This window comes from Chiloscyllium punctatum, chromosome 5, assembly GCF_047496795.1.
Source record: "Chiloscyllium punctatum isolate Juve2018m chromosome 5, sChiPun1.3, whole genome shotgun sequence".
NCBI classification, from domain to species: domain Eukaryota; kingdom Metazoa; phylum Chordata; class Chondrichthyes; order Orectolobiformes; family Hemiscylliidae; genus Chiloscyllium; species Chiloscyllium punctatum.
The window spans coordinates 114,484,911-114,503,938 of record NC_092743.1 but is presented as its reverse complement, the minus strand read 5'-3'; the positions used below and the strand labels follow the sequence as shown (position 1 = coordinate 114,503,938).

The following is a 19,028-nucleotide window of genomic DNA, read 5'->3' as shown; positions in this document are numbered from 1 at the left end:
ATGGATGTGGATATATGTCTGTTCTGTGAGCCATGAATTATTTTCTTAAATGTTTACCATTTTTTTCTTCTGTTTTTCCTTCTAAACTCCTTTCCCAATTTACTCTAGCCTACTCGGTCTTTAAATCCCTATATAAATTTAGCGTAATTGCTTTGGACCCAAGTTTCTAATTGCAAACTGAGTGCCTAGTTCTTCCAAGTTATGGTCACTATTTTATTGGAATCTTTTACTGGAAGACCAATCTGCTTCGTTAGATATTACTAGATCCAAAATAATTTGATCACTGACTGGATCCATAACATTGTAGGAGAAAGTGAGGACCGCAGATGCTGGAGATCAGAGCTGAAAATGTGTTGCTGGAAAAGCACAGCAGGTCAGGCAGTATCCAAAGAACGTCGATTCTCCTGTTCCTTGGATGCTGCCTGACCCGCTGCACCTTTCCAGCAACACATTTTCAGCTCCATAACATTGTACTAGGTCACTGGACAAGAAACGCGAAATCTGCTTTCACTCTACAGATGCTGCAAGACTTGAGTTTTTCCAACAATCTGTTTTAAAGAGTCATAGAGATATACAGCTCAGAAACAGACCCTTTGGTCCAACCCGTCCATGCCAACCAGATATCCCAACCCAATCTAGTCCCACCTACCAGCCCGTGGCCCACATCCCTCCAAACCCTCCCTATTCATATACCCATCCAAATGCCTTTTAAATGGTGCAGTTGTACTAGCCTCCAACACTTCCTCTGGCTATTCATTCCATACACATACCAAGTTATCCCATAAACCACAAGAAAAACATTGTTAGTCCATAACATTCTGTTACATAAATAATTTCTTCAAAATAATGTGCAACAGTGTTTAAAAAAAAAAGGGGAAACATAGAACATAGAAAAATACAGCGCAGTACAGGCCCTTCGGCCCTCGATGTTGCGCCGACCGAAGCCTACATAACCTACACTAGCCCAATAACCTCCATATGCTTATCCAATGCCCGCTCGAATGACCAAAAAGAGGGAGAGTCCACCACTGATACTGGCAGGGCATTCCATGAACTCACAACCCGCTGAGTAAACAATCTACCCCTAACATCTGTCCTATACCAAACTCCCCTCAATTTAAAGCTGTGTCCCCTAGTAACAGCTGACTCCATACGCGGAAAAAGGTTCTCACTGTCAACCCTATCTAAATCCCTAATCATCTTGTACACCTCTATCAAATCTCCCCTAAACCTTCTTTTCTCCAATGAGAACAGCCCCAAGTGCCTCAGCCTTTCCTCATACGATCTTCCTACCATGCCAGGCAACATCCTGGTAAACCTCCTCTGCACCCGTTCCAGTGCCTCCACATCCTTCCTGTAGTATGGCGACCAAAACGGCACACAATACTCCAGATAAGGCCGCACCAGAGTCTTATACAACTGCAACATGACCTCAGGACTCCGGAACTCAATTCCTCTACCAATAGAGCTCAGTACGCCATATGCCTTCTTCACAGCACTATTTACCTGGGTGGCAACTTTCAGAGATCTGTGTACATGGATACCAAGATCCCTCTGCTCATCCACACTACCAAGTAGCCTACCATTAGCCCAGTAATCCATCTTCTTGTTACTCCTACCAAAGTGAATGACTTCACACTTAGCTACATTGAACTCCATTCTGCCCAGCTCTGCAACTTATCTATATCCCGCTGTAACTTCCCACATCCTTCTTCGCTGTCCACCACTCCCCCGACTTTCGTATCATCTGCAAACTTGCTCACCCAACCTTCAAGCCCCTCCTCCACGTCATTTATAAAAATGACAAATAGCAATGGTCCCAAAACAGATCCTTGTGGAACACCGCTAGTTACTGCACTCCAAGATGAACCTTTACCATCAACTACTACCCTCTGTCTCCTTCCAGCCAGCCAATTCCTAATCCAAACCTCTAATGCACCCTCAATGCCATACCTCCGTAAATTTTGCAGTAGCCTACCATGGGGTACCTTATCGAACGCCTTGTAAAAATCCATATACACCACATCTACCGCTTTACCCTCGTCCACCTCCTTAGTCACCTTCTCAAAGAATTCAATAAGGTTTGTGAGGCACGACCTGCCCTTCACAAAACCATGCTGACTATCCTTGATCACATTATTCCTATCCAGATGTTCATAAATCCTATCCCTTACAATTGTCTCTAAGACTTTGCCCACAACAGAAGTGAGACTCACTGGCCTATAGTTACTAGGGCTGTCCCTACTCCCCTTCTTGAACAAGGGGACCACATTCGCTATCCTCCAGTCCTCTGGCACTATTCCTGTAGACAATGACGACATAAAAATGAAGGCCAATGGCTCCACTATCTCCTCCCTAGCTTCCCAGAGGATCCTAGGATAAATGCCATCAGGCCCAGGGGACTTATCTATTTTCACCCTTTCCAGTATTCCCCGGACCTCTTCCTTACATACCTCAAAGCCATCCATTCTAATCACTTGTGACTCAATATTCACATCAGCAACAACGTCCTGTTCCTGAGTGATAACTGACGAAAAGTATTGATTTAGTGTCTCTCCAATCTCCTCTGCCTCCACACACAACTTCCCACTACTATCCTTGACTGGACCGATACCTACCCTAGTCATCCTTTTATTCCTGACATACCTATAGAAAGCCTTTGGGTTTTCCCTAATCCTACCAACCAAGGACTTTTCATGTCCCCTCCTTGCTGCTCTTAGCTCTCTCTTTAGATCCTTCCTGGCTACCTTATAACTCTCGATCGCCCCAACTGAACCTTCACGCCTCATCTTTACATAGGACGCCCTCTTACCTTTTACAAGGGATTCCAATTCCTTATTAAACCACGGCTCCCTCACAAGACCGTTTCCTCCCTGCCTGACTGGTACATACTTATCAAGGACACCCAATATCATTTGTGTCCTTCCCTTGAAGCCTATCTTTCCAATCCACACATCCTAAGTCATGCCTCACCGCATCATAATTTCCCTGCACCCAGCTATAACTCCTGCCCTGCAGTACACACTTATCCCTCTCCATCATTAGAGTAAAAGTCACCGAGTTGTGGTCACTGTCCCTGAAGTGCTCACCAACCTCCAAGTCGAACACCTGGCCTGGTTCATTACCTAGAACCAAATCCAGTATGGCCTCACCACATATTGTGTCAGGAAACCCTCCTGCACACATTGGACAAACACCGACCCATCTAACGTACTTGAGCTATAGCTTTCCCAGTCAATATCTGGAAAGTTAAAGTCCCCCATAACAACCACCCTATTACTTTCACTCTTCTCCTGAATCTTCCTCACAATCCTTTCTTCTACGTCTCTCGGACTATTAGGAGGCCTGTAGAAAACTCCTAACAGGGTGACCTCACCTTTCCTATTTCTAACCTCAGCCCAAACTACCTCAGACGGCGAGTCTTCATCCATCGTCCTTTCCACCACTGTAATACTATCCTTGACAAGCAATGCCACACCTCCCCCTCTTTTACCCCCACCTCTGACCCTACTGAAACATTTAAACCCTGGAACCTGCAATAGCTATTCTTGTCCCTGTTCTACCCACGTCTCTGTAATGGCGACAACATCGAAGTCCCAGGTACCAACCCACGCTGCAAGTTCACCTACCTTATTTCTTATACTTCTGGCATTGAAGTATATACACTTCAAGCCACCTTCCTGTTTACCGGCACCCTCCTTCGAGATCGATGCCTTGTTCCTAACCTCCCTACACTCGAGGTCCTGTACCCTAAAGCTACAGTCCAGGTTCCCATGCCCCTGCAGAGCTAGTTTAAACCCTCCCAAAGAGCACTAGCAAACCTCCCCCCAAAGATACTGGTGCCCCTCAGGTTCAGGTGGAGACCATCCTGTTTATAGAGGTCCCACCTTCCCCAGAAAGAACCCCAGTTGTCCAGAAACCGAATCCCTCCCTCCTGCACCATCCCTGTAGCCACGCATTTAAACTGTTCTCTCTCCCTATTCCTTGACTCTCGATCTCGTGGCACGGGTAACAGACCAGAGACAACAACTCTGTTCATTCTAGCTGAGCTTCCAACCTAGCTCCCTGAAAGCCTGCCTAACATCCTCACCCCTCTTCCTACCTATGTCGTTGGTGCCAACGTGGACCATGACCTGGGGCTGCTCCCCCTCCCCCTTAAGGACCCGGAAAACACGATCAGAGACATCACGTACCCTTGCACCGGGGAGGCAACATACCAAACTTGAGTCTCTCTCGCCCCCGCAAAACCGCCTATCTGTGCCCCTCACTATTGAGTCCCCAATAACTATCGCTCTACCTTTCTCCGCCCTTCCCTTCTGAGCAACGGGGACAGGCTCCGTGCCAGAGGCCTGAACCTCGTTGCTTACCCCTGGTAAGTCGACCCCCCACAAGTTTCCAAAACGGTATACTTGTTATTGAGAGGAATGACCACAGGGGGACCCTGCACTGGCTGCTTCCTCCCAGTCCCCCTCACTGTCACCCATCTGTCGATAACTTTCGGAGTAACTACTTCCCTAAAGCTCTGATCTATGACCCCCTCTGCCTCCCGAATGATCCGTAGTTCATCCAACTCCAGCTCCAGTTCCCTAACACGGTCTTGGAGGAGCTGGAGATGGGTGCACTTCCCACAAGTGTAATCAGCAGGGACGCTCATGGCTTCCCTCACCTCAAAACATCTTGGAAGAGGAACACTGCACTGCCTTCGCTGTCATCCCTCTAAAAGGTAAACTTTAAAAAGAAAACTAGATCTAAAGAAACAAACAAGCAAAATGTAGCACTTACCTGCTTACCACAACGGGTCTTATTAGGTTAGAGGAGGAGGGCGGGCGGGAGGCTCTACCCCTGTAGTGCCTCAGGGTTTCTCGCCTGCGTGCTTTTATAGAGAAAAAAACCTTCCCAGGTAAGCTAGCGCGACACCAGCTTCCGGGTCCGCTAGGCGTTTTTAAAAAAACTTTAAATTTTAACCGTTTAAAAAAATAACTGGACTAGTTTAAGTCGCGATATAAACACCATCAGACAGCCATTACCTGCTCCGCTGAGAGAGTGAACTCTCTGGTTAAATTTTACCTAAATGCCTTAATGAGACAATACATTTGCAAACTTGTATTCTGTACATTAAAACATCCGACTTCTGAAAGTCCACAATGACAAGTCTACTGGGGACAAAAGATCACAACTTAGAAACCATTTTATTGACTGCTGTGGAATGTATTCAGCAATACAAGTGGAGTGTTTTATACTTCACCTAGACCTTCAGGTGGTGATGTCAACCACCTGAGTTTTTATTTCTGATTTCTAGCATCTGCAGTTCTTTGGATTTTTTAAATTCCAAAATAATGTCCTGAATACACTATGAATTCTTCCTGATGGCTATCTCTGCCAATTTGATTTTTCTGATATACATGAGAGCTAAAGTCACCTATATTAATAAACTGTCTCTTTTGCCCTCTTCCTTCTGCATATCAATGTTATCTTTATTCAATACTGTACTACTCTCCCTTTGCTATCTTTTCTGAACACCTTGCATCCATGAATATATAATGCCCTTGAGCCAGGTCTCTAGCAACAGCATCATATTTCCACACTGAGTTATAAGCACAGCTTGCCATTTTATTTACCAAGCTTGGGCAAGCATCTAAATGCCTGTAACCCTCATTTGACTTTATTACTTTCTCCTTTATTCTACCTATTAACTCTCAGTACCTTATTGGTGCTTCCTATCTCTTCCAATATTCGGTATACCTTGATATTCCTTTCAGTCTTATATCTTGGTTCCTATATCCCTGCTAAGTAGTTTAAACTCTCCCCAAAAAAAGCAAAATATTCAACAAGAAATTAAGTCTCATTCTGTTTGAGTACAACAGGTCCTCCCCCCGCCCCCCCACCAAGGTTCCAAGAATCTAAAGGCCTCTCAGTTGCACCATCCCTCCAGCCACAGATTCATTAGCTTTATCCTTCTGTTTCTATACTCACCTCGCCATGGTGCTTGGAATAGTCAGAAATTACTACTTTTGAGATCCTGCTTGCTAATTTCCTTCACAGCTTCCTAGTAGTATTGCTGGACTATTAATACACAACCAAACTAATATTCTGAGTACCAGGGTTCAAATCCCATCACGGCAGATGTGTTGAAATTTGAACCAATAAAAAAATCTGGAATTAAGATGACCATGAAATCATTGCCGATTGTCGGAAAAACCCATCTGGTTCACTAATATCCTTTAAGGAAGGAAATATGCTATTCTCGCCTGTCCTGGCCTACACGTGATTCCAGACCCACAACAATGTGGTTGACTCTCAACTGATCTCTGGGCACTTGGGGATGGGCAATGAAAGCTGGCTTAACCAGTGATGCCCACTTCCTGTGAATGACTTATTTAAAAAAAATTCTGGAGGACCACATCATATGATCACTGACCTAAACTTGATGAGATTCTTACAAGATAATTGTAATTTTTATTTAAACAGCAGTAAGGCAATTCAGCTGTGTAACTAGGCTGAAATGTTTTTTCTTATTATGGACAATTAAAAAAAAACTTGTATGCCAAAAGAAAATGGAAATCAAATGTTATAATCTGGTTCAAATAGTTTACAGACTGATTCTAATATGGCATTTGGTTCTTCTTTAAAGTGCCATGGAAAAATGCGGAAGGACACAGGATTTCATTTTGACTTACATCTTACACTTGATAGAGTTTTTAAAAATCACAACTTGTATTATATCGTATTATCAGTGCAAGTTGTACACTTGATAAAATTCCGAATTGATTAGGAAGACTTTTACTCTCAGACACAAATGTTGTGAAATGTATTCAGAAAGAGAAAGGAGATGTACTGTGACAATCACAGAAATGAAACAAATTGTCCATTTGAGAGAAAGAAATGTAATGTCTACAAAATACAGAAATGGATTCTTAACTGTTAGGTGCATTCGACTGATACAACTTAAACTATAAGTCGACAGTTTTGTGGCAAAATATAACAGTTCCAGGGAAAATTTCCTAGCATTGTACGTATACAGTAAGTTAATTGTTATAGACTTGTTAGGTGTATAGCATGTTATAAGTTGCTTTATCTTGGAAACAAGTTTCTGAAACCTCACTACATCTGTAATGGCTTCTCACATCTTACTGGAGAGGTGTAACAGAAATGGTGTTAATGTGTATGAGGAGTACAAACCAGTAAGCAGATTGAAAAGATCAAATTTGAGAGAACTTGTAAGATTTGATTAACATGTAAATCTCTACGAAAGCACTCACCATAAAAGCTGTTCTGGCTTAAACATTAACAGACCACAAAAAAGGGAATGGAAGTGACCTTGCAGGAGCTAAGAATCACTTCAGATTGGATCTTTAAAAATCAAATGACTACTTTAAGGGACAGTGTAAGGAAACCTTTGAAGGAGAGCTTTTTCATTGCTGAAAAAAGTGAAATGAGAAAATTGTCTTCTGCAGTTTAAAATCAGTGACAGAAGTACTGTTTACTCAATGCTGCTTCGAGTCTGTTTGTTACAGTAAAAGCTTTAAAACATGAAATCTTGGTCATGTCATTCTTTTAGCTAGTAACTAAGTTCAAATTTTCTTTTAAGATATTGGTTGCTACAGGGAAAGTACCAACTGAAGAAGGATACAGCTTCTTCAGAGGTGCTGGAACCAAGGTTCTTCAGATTGATTCCTGAGATAAGTGTTTCCTTGAGGAGATGCTCTTTGGAGTTTAGAGAATGAAAGGACGTCATTGAACCAAAGAACATTCTGAGAAAGGTGCACAGGATTGATGCTGAGAGGATGTCTTTCAGGATTAGAGCCTGAAATGGGAAGGCTCAGTCTCAGGATATAGTGATAGCTATTTAGGACTGTAATAAGGAAAGATTTATTCACTCAAAGAGCATTGCAATCTTTAGAATTGTCTACTGACAAGGCTGAGGATGCTCAATTGTTGTGTATATTCAAATCTGAGATTAACAGATTTTGGACTCTTAAGGAATCAAGGGATATGAGGATTGGATGAAAAATGCAATTGAAGTTAAGGACAACCATAACCTTACTGAATGGTAGAATGGGCTCAATGGGACGAATAACATCCTCCTGCTCCTATTTTTGTTAGAAATATATTAATATCCTTTCAAGTTATTAATCTCTTGAACTTTACTCAATCCTATCTTTGTACCAAATTCTGAGCACTTCAGATTTCTCAAGGTAAAACGTTGGTACCATTTTGACTTGGTTTTGATTTAAGTATTTCAAAGAGTCAGAAGTCTCAATTATTCGACCAGCATTTCATTGTTTGATAGTTTATTGGCCAACTGCACTAACTGATTTATCACACAATTTTCTATTTTGACAATCATAACAGGAAAATAATAATGGTGCATGGTTTCTTTTGATTTTTTAGTCCTGTGATCAAAAATAGAACACATTAAAAATTAAATATAAAAAAGGTCAGACAAAATAGATACCTTTCTAACATCAGAGCTCTTTGGCTCAGTTGTCCACGTGATGATCCTTGATACTGCTAGACGGGTTTCACTGGAATTTACAAAATCTGCAGGATCCATCTGTAGAGTCAACGTTTCGATGTACTTCAATATGGCAACTTTAACCTGCAAGTCAGATCAACCAATGAAACTGTGCAAATTATGGCTTTATTTCTAAGAGAAAAGCACATTTAAAACCAAGAACACGCAACTTCTATTAACAATAAACATGTGTTCAGACACTATGAATGGGAACTTGATGATAATAAGAGTATAACCAGGATGTTCTGATACTTCATTTCTTATTGATCAGATTCCTTTTCTACTTTATCTAATGTTAATGAGGTTGGTATGAATTTTCCTTCACTTATTCATGTTATCTTTGCAGAAACAAATTTGTTGAGCAACAGTTATATAAGGTTCAAGCTTAATTTCCAGTTTTGTACACAAGGCCATTCAGCCTCTTAAACAAATTCTCTCATTCAACAAAATTATGGCTAATCCATTATTTCCCAATGATCCATATGGCTTGTTAACTGTATGTAATAAAAATTATCTGTTGATTGTTAACAGATTCTGTCTGTTTTGAAATGAAAATCTGAAATTATGATAACAATCTGACCTATTTAATTGGTACTAGATCTCAACTGAGCAGCAGCAATATCCTTCTGCAAAACATATCAAAGTAGAAGGCCATGGAATTTAGAACATATTACTGACATAGCTGGGAAACTGATAGCGTGCAGGTGATAGAAAAAGGGATAATGGGAAGTCTTCAAATTGGTAGTATGTGACTAGTGGTGTTCCACAAGGATCTGTGTTGTTGTGTCACTTATTCACACTATTTCTTAATTTGGATAATGGCAAAAAAAGTCCAAATATTGAAATATGCTGGTGACAAAGTTAGGTGGCATTATAAAAGTATAAAATTACAAAGAGCTAGTGATAGACTAAATGATTGGGCACAACTGTGGCAGATGGCGTTCAATGTAAGAATGCGTGAAGTTATGGACCAAGAAAGATCAGGATACCTTTTTGACATTTGAAGTTACATTCAAAAGAGATTTAGGTGTTCAGGTGCAGAGATTTTTAAAATGCTTTGAACAGATGCAGAAAATAATCAAGAAGGCTAATGCAATGCTGGCCTTGATATCTCGAGGACTGGAGTATAAAAGTACATGGAGGTTTTATTGCACCGATAAAAAACTGTAGTTAGATTCCACTTGGAGTACTGTAAGTAGATCTGAGCACTACACCTTAGGAAGGATGTATTGGCTTTGATGGGAGTATAATAGCAGCTGACAACAATGATTCCTGGACTTCAGAGATTAGGTTATGAGGGGATCTGTTAGGCGTATTTTCTCTAGAAAATAAGAAATCAAGGGGCAATCTGACTGAAGTCCTCAAGATATTAGCCAGAAAAGATGGGAGAAAGATTTCCACTGGTTGGGTGTTCTAGAAATGGGGTGCATAGTGTAAAAATTACAGCATGATTATTCAGGACAGTTGTTAGAAAACACTTCTATATATGAAGGATGGTTCATGTTTGGAACTCTCTTCCACAAATAGCAGTTAATACTCAATCTGTTAATTTTAAATCTGAGATAGATAGTGTGTTTGTTTGACAAAAAAGTTAAGAGATACAACCAAAGGCAGATATATGGAGTTAGGCCACAGATCAGATCAGCAATGATCTCATTGAGCAGATGGCCTTTTCCTATTCACTATGACAGATAACGTACTGTAATAATTTGCTAGGAGAAAGTGAGGACTGCAGATGCTGGAGAGCAGAGCTTAAAAATGTGTTGCTGGAAAAGCACAGCAGGTCAGGCAGCATCAAAGGAACAGAAGAATCGACGTTTCGGGCATAAGCCCTTCTTCAGGAATGAGGAGGGTGTGCCAAGCAGGCTAAGATAAAAGGTAGGGAGGAGGCACTTGGGGCAGGGGCGTTGGGAATACGATAGGTGGAAGGAGGTTAAGGTGAGGGTGATAAGCCGGAGAGGTGGTAGGGGCGGAGAGGTCGGGAAGAAGATTGCAGGTCAAGAAGGCGGTGCTGAGTCTGAGAATTGGGACTGGAAAAAGGTGGGGGAAGGGGAAATGAGAAAGCTGGAGAAATCTGCATTCATCCCTTGTGGTTGGAGGGTTCCTAGGCGAAGATGAGGCGGTCTTCCTCCAGGCGTCATGTTGCCATGGTCTGGCGATGGAGGTGGTCAAGGACCTGCATGTCCTTGGCGGAGTGGGAGGAGGAGTTAAAGGTGTTCAGCCACGGGGCGGTTGGGTTGGTTGGTGCGGGTGTCCCAGAGGTGTTCTCTGAAACATTCTGCAATTAGGCGGCCTGTCTCCCCAATGTATAGGAGGCCACATCGGGTGCAGCGGATGCAGTAAATGATGTGTGTGGAGGTGCAGGTGAATTTCTGATGGATATGGAAGGCCTTGGGGCCTTGGAGGGAGGTTTGGGCGCAAGTTTTGCATTTCTTGTGGTTGTAGGGGAAGGTGCTGGGAGTGGAGGTTGGGCTGGTGGGGGGTGTGGATCTGACGAGGGAGTCGTGGAGGGAGTAGTCTTTCCGGAACGCTGATAGGGGTGGGGAGGGAAATATATCCTTGGTGGTGGGGTCTGTTTGGAGGTGGCGGAAATGACGAAGGATGATACGATGTATCTGGAGGTTGGTGGGGTGGTAGGTGAGGACCAGTGGGGTTCTGTCCTGGTGGCGATTGGAGGGGTGGGGTTCAAGAGCAGAGGAGCAGGAAGTGGAGGAGATGTAATAGTTTGCTACATCTCTAGGGGATGGAGAGACAAGAGAGATATTTCCAATGACTTCACTCTTCAACTTGAAAGGGACAGTATTCAATTTTCACCAACTCATAACTAAAATGGCTAATTTTAATCAGTGAGAAATCAAACTGAAATGGTTATAAGTTTTAATAGTTAGCAGGCTTTAGTTTCTGTAATTAAAATTACCGAACTTAAAAACTGATTCCCATGTGGCAGTTTTGAAATTAGTTAAAATGAGTTAAGGAAAATTTGGATTTCATTGAGGAAAGCATAATGGAAAAATATTTTGTACCAACAAAAATGAAATACCCAACAATTGAATGAAGTGATAGAAATAAGGAAAAAAAAAAAGAGGCAAGTCAGGACTGAAAATAATGAATTATTCCAATAATTTGGACAGAATCCCAAAATGGGAACAGCACAGGAGGCCATTTGGCCTGATGAGTTCACATTGTCTGACTGCAAGAAATTTTTAACTAGTCACATGATCCAGTCCTTTTCCCATAACCCTGCCCACTTCCTTTTAGCTTCAATAGTTTATCTAACTTTCTTTTGAAAGTGACTGCAAACTGCTTCCACCACCTGCTCAAGCAATGCAATACAGACCCTAACCATTTCCAGTATATAAAAACATCATCTTTGGTTCTTTTGCTAATCAGCTTAACTTGTACCCTCTGGTTTGGCTTTGCCACAACAGTGAATTATTTCACTCTCGATGTAATGTCGAGACCACTGAAAATTTTGCCTATGACCTCAATGTCTGGATCCTCTCAACCCTTTCTCAATTCAGCTGCCCTTGAACATTTGTATGCCTGTAGAAGGTTTTTGAATTTCTCATTAGGTTAGTTGCCAGTATCTTGTTGCACATTCTCTTTACCTATCTTATTATTTTTCATTGCCTCCCTGACCTTTCTGTAGTTAATGTGGTTCTTAACTGTATTATCCAATTGACATTGGTCATCAGCTTCCCTCTATTTGTTTTACCTTCCTCAACACCTCAGAGAATCACAAAATTCTCACAGAACACAGGCCATTCAGCTCAGTGAGTCTGCACCAACTCTCTGAGCAAGCATCATGACTTAGTATCACAGTGAAAATAATTAATTAGAGGTGGAACAATGTCAGTGTGGTTCATTACAAATGACTCAGGTTTGGGCCCCTCATTTAAGGGAAGATATACTGGCAGTCGAGGCTGTCCATGGAAGGTACACTAAGCTTACACCAGGTATGTAGGAACTATTTAATGGAGACAGGTTGAGTATATTGGGCTCGTACTCACTGGAGTTTAGAAGAATAAGTGGAGACTTCATTGAAACATACAAGATTCTCAAAGAGTTTGGAAGGGTAGATGCCAGACAATTGTTTCTCCTTGTGGGACAGTTGAGGATCAGAGGGCATAATCTCAGAATAAAGAGAGACACATTTAAAACAAAGATGATTTCTTCTCTCAGGAAGGTTGTCAATCTGTTGAAATTTTTATCATGGAGGTCTACTGAGGCTAGGTATGAAGTGCACTCAAGCTGCTAAAGGCTGATTTTTAATCAACAAGGGAATCAAGAGTCATTGGGAAAAGGCAGAACCGTGGAGTTGAGGACGGTCAGATTATTTTATTCCCTGCAGAGCCAACTCAGTGAGCTGAATTGCCCACTTCTACTCCATATGGTGTTATGCACTCATGCCTTGTAGATGGTGAACAGGCAGTGGGGAGACAGGGAATGAGATACTCCTTGCAGAATTCCTAGACTTTGACTTGCTCTTGTCCAACAATATTTCTATGACTAGTCCAGTTTAATTTCTGGTCAGTGGTGTCCCCCAGTTGTTCTTAGTGGGAGATTCCGCAATTGCAATGCCATTGAACATCAACGATTGATGGTTAGATTCGCTCCTGTTGGAAATAGTTTTTGAAAAGCACTTGCATGGCAAGAATGTTACTTGCCACATCAGCCCAGTCCGTGTTGAGAGCAATCACGCTCACCTGATCTCTGGAGTTCAGCTCTTTTGTATGTGATCGAATCAAAGTTATGAGGTCAAAAGCCAGGCAGTCCTGGCAAAACACGAACTGAGAGTCACTGAGCTGCTTACTGCTGAATAAGTGTTGCGTGATAGCATCAATGACAACTTTCATGATTTTGCTGATGATTCAGAATAAACTGATGGGGTGGTAATTGGTTTGATTGAATTTGTCCTGCTTTTTATGCTCAGCACATAACTGGGCAATTTTTCATTTGTTCGGTAGATGCCAGTATTGTAGCTGTATTGCAACAGCCTAAGGGTATGAAAAATACCTGAGCACACGTTTTCTGTACTACTGCTGGAACACTTCAGGGCCCACAGCTTTTGCAGTATCCAGTGCCTTCAAATATTTCTGAATGTCACAGGGGAAAAATCCATATTGTTGAAGAGTGGCATCCACAATTCTGGGATCTTCGGAGGGAGCTGAGATGGATCATCCACTTGGTACTTCTGACTGAAGATAGTTCTTTGCAGTCATATCACCCTGTTCTGAAGAAGAGTCACTAGACATGAAACAATACCTCTGCTCCCTCTCCATAGGTGCTGCTAGACCTGCTGGGCTTTTCCAGCAATTTCTGATTTCCAACATCTGCAGTTCTTTGGGGTTTTTGTTTTGCAGCGAGTTGCTGGGGTCCTCCATTATTCAGGAATACTTGTGCAGCCATCACCTACTGTCACTTCTTCAATGCCTACTATCAGTCAGAAACAGATGTGGCAGAACTCCGTAGCTTTAATCTATTGGTTAGGGTAGTTTTGGTTTTTAGGTATGTCTGTTGCTGCTTAATTCGAACAAAATTGATTACCCGGCTTGATAGTAATCGTAGAGTGCTGGGACATAAGACTGCCATTAATTACAAATCAGCTGGTGATGATGGTCCAGAGCACTTCAAGGATATTCAGTTTTATTTGCTGGATCTATCCTGTTTACGTCGGTTGTGGGTTAAGTGTTGGAAAAGGTTATAACAGATAGGATTTATAATCCTCTAGAGAGAGGAATAAGTTGATTCGGGATAGTTAACAGTTTTGTGAAGGGAAGGTCGTGCCTCACAAACCTTAGAGTTCTTTGAGATGGTGACCAAACAGGTGGATGAGGGTAAAGAAGTTGATGTGGTGTATATGGATTTCAGTGAGGCATTTGATAAGGTTCCCCACGGTAGGCTATTGCACAAAATACAGAGGCAAGGGATTGAGGGTGATTTAACAGTTTGGATTAGAAATTGGCTAGCTGAAAGACAGAGGGTAGTGGTTGACAGGAGATGTTCATCCTGGAGTTCAATTACTAGGGGAGTACCACAAGGATCTAATTTTGGGCCAGTGTTGTTTGTCATTTTTATAAATGACCTAGATGAGGACGTAGAAGGACAGGTTAGTAAATTTGTGGATGACACTAAGGTTGGTGGAGTTGTAGGTAGTGCTGAAAGATGTTGCAGGTTACAGAGGGACATAGATAAGCTGCAGAGCTGGGCTGACAGGTGTCAAATGAAGTTTAATGCGGAAAAGTGAGGTGATTCACTTTGGAAACTGCAATAGAAATAAAGAATACTGGACTAATGGTAAGATGTTTGGTAGTGTAGAAGAGCAGAGAGATCTCTGTGACCATGTACAAAGATTCCTGAAAGTGGCACCCAAGTTGATAGGGTTGTTAAGAAGGAATAGGTGTGTTAGCTTTTATTGGTAGAGGGATAGAGTTTCAGAGCCACGAGGTCATGATGCAGCTGTACAAAACTCTGGTGCAGCTGCACTTGGAGTACTGCGTACAGTTCTGGCCACTGCCTTGTAGGAAGGAAGCGGAAGCTTTGAAAAGGGCTCAGAGGAGATTTACTAGGATGTTGCCTGGTATGTTCGGAAGGTCTTATGAGGAAAGGCTGAGGAACTTGAGGCTGTTTTCATTAGAGAGAAGGTCAAGAGGTAACTTAATTGAGACATACAAGATAATCAGAGAGCTATTTAGGATGGACAGTGAGAGCCTTTTTCTTCTGATGGTGCTGGCTAACATGAGAGGTCATAGCTTTAGATTAAGGAGTGAAAGATATAGGACAGGTGTCAGAGGTCGGCATGAAACACACTGCCTTCAGCAGTAGTCGACTCACCAACTTTAAGGGCATTTACATGGTCATTGGATAGACATATGGATGAGAATGGAATACTGTAGGATAGATGGGCTTCAGATTGGTTCGAAAGGTCAGCGCAACACTGAGGGCCGAAGGGCCTGTACTACGCCATAATGTTCTATGTTACAGAGGAGGTACCATCTTTCATCTCCACAAGGATTGTGCAATGGCCACTCTGATCAATACTGTCTGTGACATCCTGGCGAGTTTAAGGTCAAGTAGGTTTCTACCTTTTGTTGGTTCCCACACCACCTATTGTAAGATCAATTGAGCAGCTATGTCTTTCAAGACTTGGTCAACAGAGATTAGTGTCACTAAGCCACTTTTAGTGATGGACATTGAAGTCCTCCAGCCAAAGTACATTCTGCGTTCTTGCCATCAATCAATGCTTCTTCCAACTGGTGTTCAACATGGAGGAGAAGTGATTCATCAATTGAATGGTTAATCCTGATGCCATGAGATTTTATGGGATACAGATTCAATGTTGAGGTATCGCTTTTGATTATATCACTGCGTCACTGAATCTGTCTTGCTGGGGTGACAGTATATACCTAGGTAGGGTGATGGTGGTTCAGGAACATTCTAAGGTGTGACTGAGGGAGTAGGACATGTCAGGTTGTCGCTTGACTACTGTGTTGGACAGCTCCATCATTTTTGGCACAAGTCAATAGATGTCAGGAGGTGGATTTGGCAATGATGACATGGCTGGGTCTTATGACACTTGTTTTTGACACCTATGCCAATGCTAAGTCAGTTTGGTTCTCTTCCTTTTTGATTTTGTAGTTGTTTAGAACAACTCAAAAGTTTTTGAAATAATTTCAGAAGGCATTTAAGATTCAACCCTTGGCTGTGGATCTGGAGTCACATGGAAATAAGGACATTAGTGAATCAGACAACTATCAATGATGGTTCATGGTCACCACTACAGGTACTAACTTTAATTATTAATTATTTAAATTTAAATTCCATCAGCTGTCAAGATGGGAAGGTGAACCTGGACCTCTGGATTACTATTCCAGTGACATTATCACTATACCATTGCTGCCTCCTATGCATCTTGTTCAACTTTCTAAAATAAACAGACCTGGTTAGAATTCCTCTGTCTGAAATAAAGTAATTTTTAATTGGGAGTAGTTTTTTCCCCCCAAAGGTTGCACTTTGCACGTATATCATTCATTGTTTTTTATGAGAAACAGAGAAAATGCAAACTATTGGCACAAGGAATAATTTTTTTTTAAATCAATGAACCTTGTTCTGTAAGTGAACAGGGTCAAACAGGGAGTCTTGTGTTTTACAACTGGTTTTGTCAAAATTTGCAAGAGATCAGGAATACACAGTAAAAGAAAATAACTGAAAACTAAGCATGAGATTTTTTCCACTGATGAGTGGAGTGTGGCAGTTAATTAACATGAAACCAATAAACAGGGGAAACTAAAAGATCACATTCCGCAAAGTAAGTCTTTAAGATTAGAGTTGCTAAATATATTGGTTTCTACATATACACAACTAACCTTCAAGTTTGGAGTCTGTGTCTGATCAACAGTGAATCTCATTAAAATACTGAACTGCAGGTCATTTGGGAAAGACTCTCTGCAAATAAATATTTAAAAGTATAGTTAGTTCATTGAATTTTATTCAACTTTACGCAAAGTGCTTATTCATATACACCACGTTTCTTAGAATTGTCTTTTTTGTGAGGTCATTGAAAATATAATTAACAGTTTCTAAGGCTGCTGGGCAAACATGTGACTATAACCTATATTCCTGCATTAATAGGCAGAATTTTGATGTTTCTAAAGAATTTCTCAATCTTTTCAATGTGTCATTGTATTGCCTGACAAGCAACCATGAGCGAACAATCATTCCACATTCTAATTGGAACAGTGCTGGTACTGAGCTGTTCTTGGAAATTAAGTGATTCATGTTACAAAGCTATTTATCTTGCACTCATCAGGAAAATCAGTCAAATTTCTGCCTCAACAATTTTTATCAAAGAGAAAGGGCAATGATTGGTTCATAAGTCGCCTCTGAATGATCCAGGTGTTAACACAGAAAAAGTAATGGAAAATTAGAAGTGCCTCATTCTTTTGGGTAATTAAGGAAGTGTGCAAGTCTAGGACATATTTCTTTTTCCAGAGAACAGATCCCTGCATAGGAACTCATGTCACTTCCAGCAAGTGTCAATGAGCCATGTTACACACTGAGCTGATTTTCTTAGACAGGTTATAAGTGTAGCCGTTAAAATACTCAGGATAGATCAGTGAATGCTGCTCAACTGCAGAATCACACTGAACTACAAAATCCATTGTGTTGAGTTTTGCAAGCAAGGTCAGGTTGAGTAAGTGGATATAATTTTTGTTTGCAAGGATCCTATGCTCAAAGCTTGTGCTCTTTTGAATTACCTGGCAATATGGGAGGCTTTCACCACTGAGGAGTGTGAGATAAGAACTTCAATAACAACCTTTCAGTGATACTTAAAGTCTGAACTATAAAACATCAAACTGATACCAATTCAACTTGAAAAAACTAAGGACTTAACTGTTACTATGAAATTTCCACATGAGTTCAGATATATTGCTGTTGGGGAAAGTTGAAATTTTAGCAACAGCATAACTGATCATGATTTAATCCCAATGTCAAAATGACAGTTTGAATTGTCAAAGTAACCACTATCATGTGCTCCAAATGAGACTAGCAGTTTTTGACAACTTCAGGCTAGTTTTAAAATAGAAGCTTGTGTTTTTTCTCTATAAACTGAAATAAGAGTGTAATTGGAGGAGAGTGGGGTACAGCAGAACAGGGTTAGAGTACAAAAGTTTTCTTCCTAAGAATATTTTGCTTTCCCTCCTTTTTTATTTTTCATAATTGTGACATTGGCTCTGGTAGGCAATAGTGTACTTAGATGTTGGGTGACTTGTTAATTTGGTGGTGGATTTCTTTATTTAAAAAAAAACCTAAGTTCTTTGCCTTGGAGGGGCCATAATTCCAGACTGCCTGAATTTCTTCCTCAGTTATGTCCGCATGCCAGTGTCCTTGGAAAGGGAGCGCAGACTGTCCACCGATACCTTTAATGTACTTCAGGATAAGTGGGGCACTATGGGGATGGGATGCATTGTTGCCCTCACCAACACCAATCTCCCCCCCCCCTTGTTTTTTCAGTTTTTGATTTTTGCATCTTGTTAACACTGCTCCTGGAGGGCAGTTTTTGCTATTTGTTAACTGGGCAATTTGGTATATTTTGAAAAGAGTTGCATTTTTCCCATCGGTCCTTGGTTTCTGGACAGGGAAAATTTCCAAAGGGAAAGACAGAAATTGATGTTTGTGCTCAAGTATAGATTTACAATAAAACCTCTAAATCTCAAAGTTTTTTGTTGTCTTATTAACTACATGGATATTGGAATACAAAAATACTTGTAGCTGAATGATGAAACCACTTTGCACACACTATTGGGTATTAGGCCGCACTCAGAGTGAGCTCGACAGAGTTGCTTGTGAATCTTAACTTAAAGTTAGGCTGCTGCAACATTCACAGTGAGAAAGTGGGCCAATCTAGTTGAGACAAATGAGTAATTGGGTTTGAAAGTATCAGGCTTGTTAGCTCTACGTTTTGTTCAGTCTACATTTACAACTTACACTGTTCGTTGAAACTCTTTTTCCT

General features: G+C 41.3%; 1 protein-coding gene across 39 annotated transcripts in view; it reads right to left on the bottom strand.

Annotated features, from left to right (window-relative positions):
• clasp2 (cytoplasmic linker associated protein 2) overlaps positions 1 to 19,028 on the bottom strand; it is a 320,216-nt gene that overhangs the window by 63,818 nt on the left and 237,370 nt on the right. For all 39 annotated transcript variants that reach the window (XM_072571110.1, XM_072571117.1, XM_072571109.1 and 36 more), the window contains 2 exons: positions 16,882 to 16,960; positions 8,456 to 8,599 (listed from right to left, as the gene is read on the bottom strand). In XM_072571110.1, the coding sequence (XP_072427211.1) occupies positions 8,456 to 8,599; positions 16,882 to 16,960 (223 nt within the window). The remainder of the gene's footprint in view (positions 1 to 8,455; positions 8,600 to 16,881; positions 16,961 to 19,028) is intronic.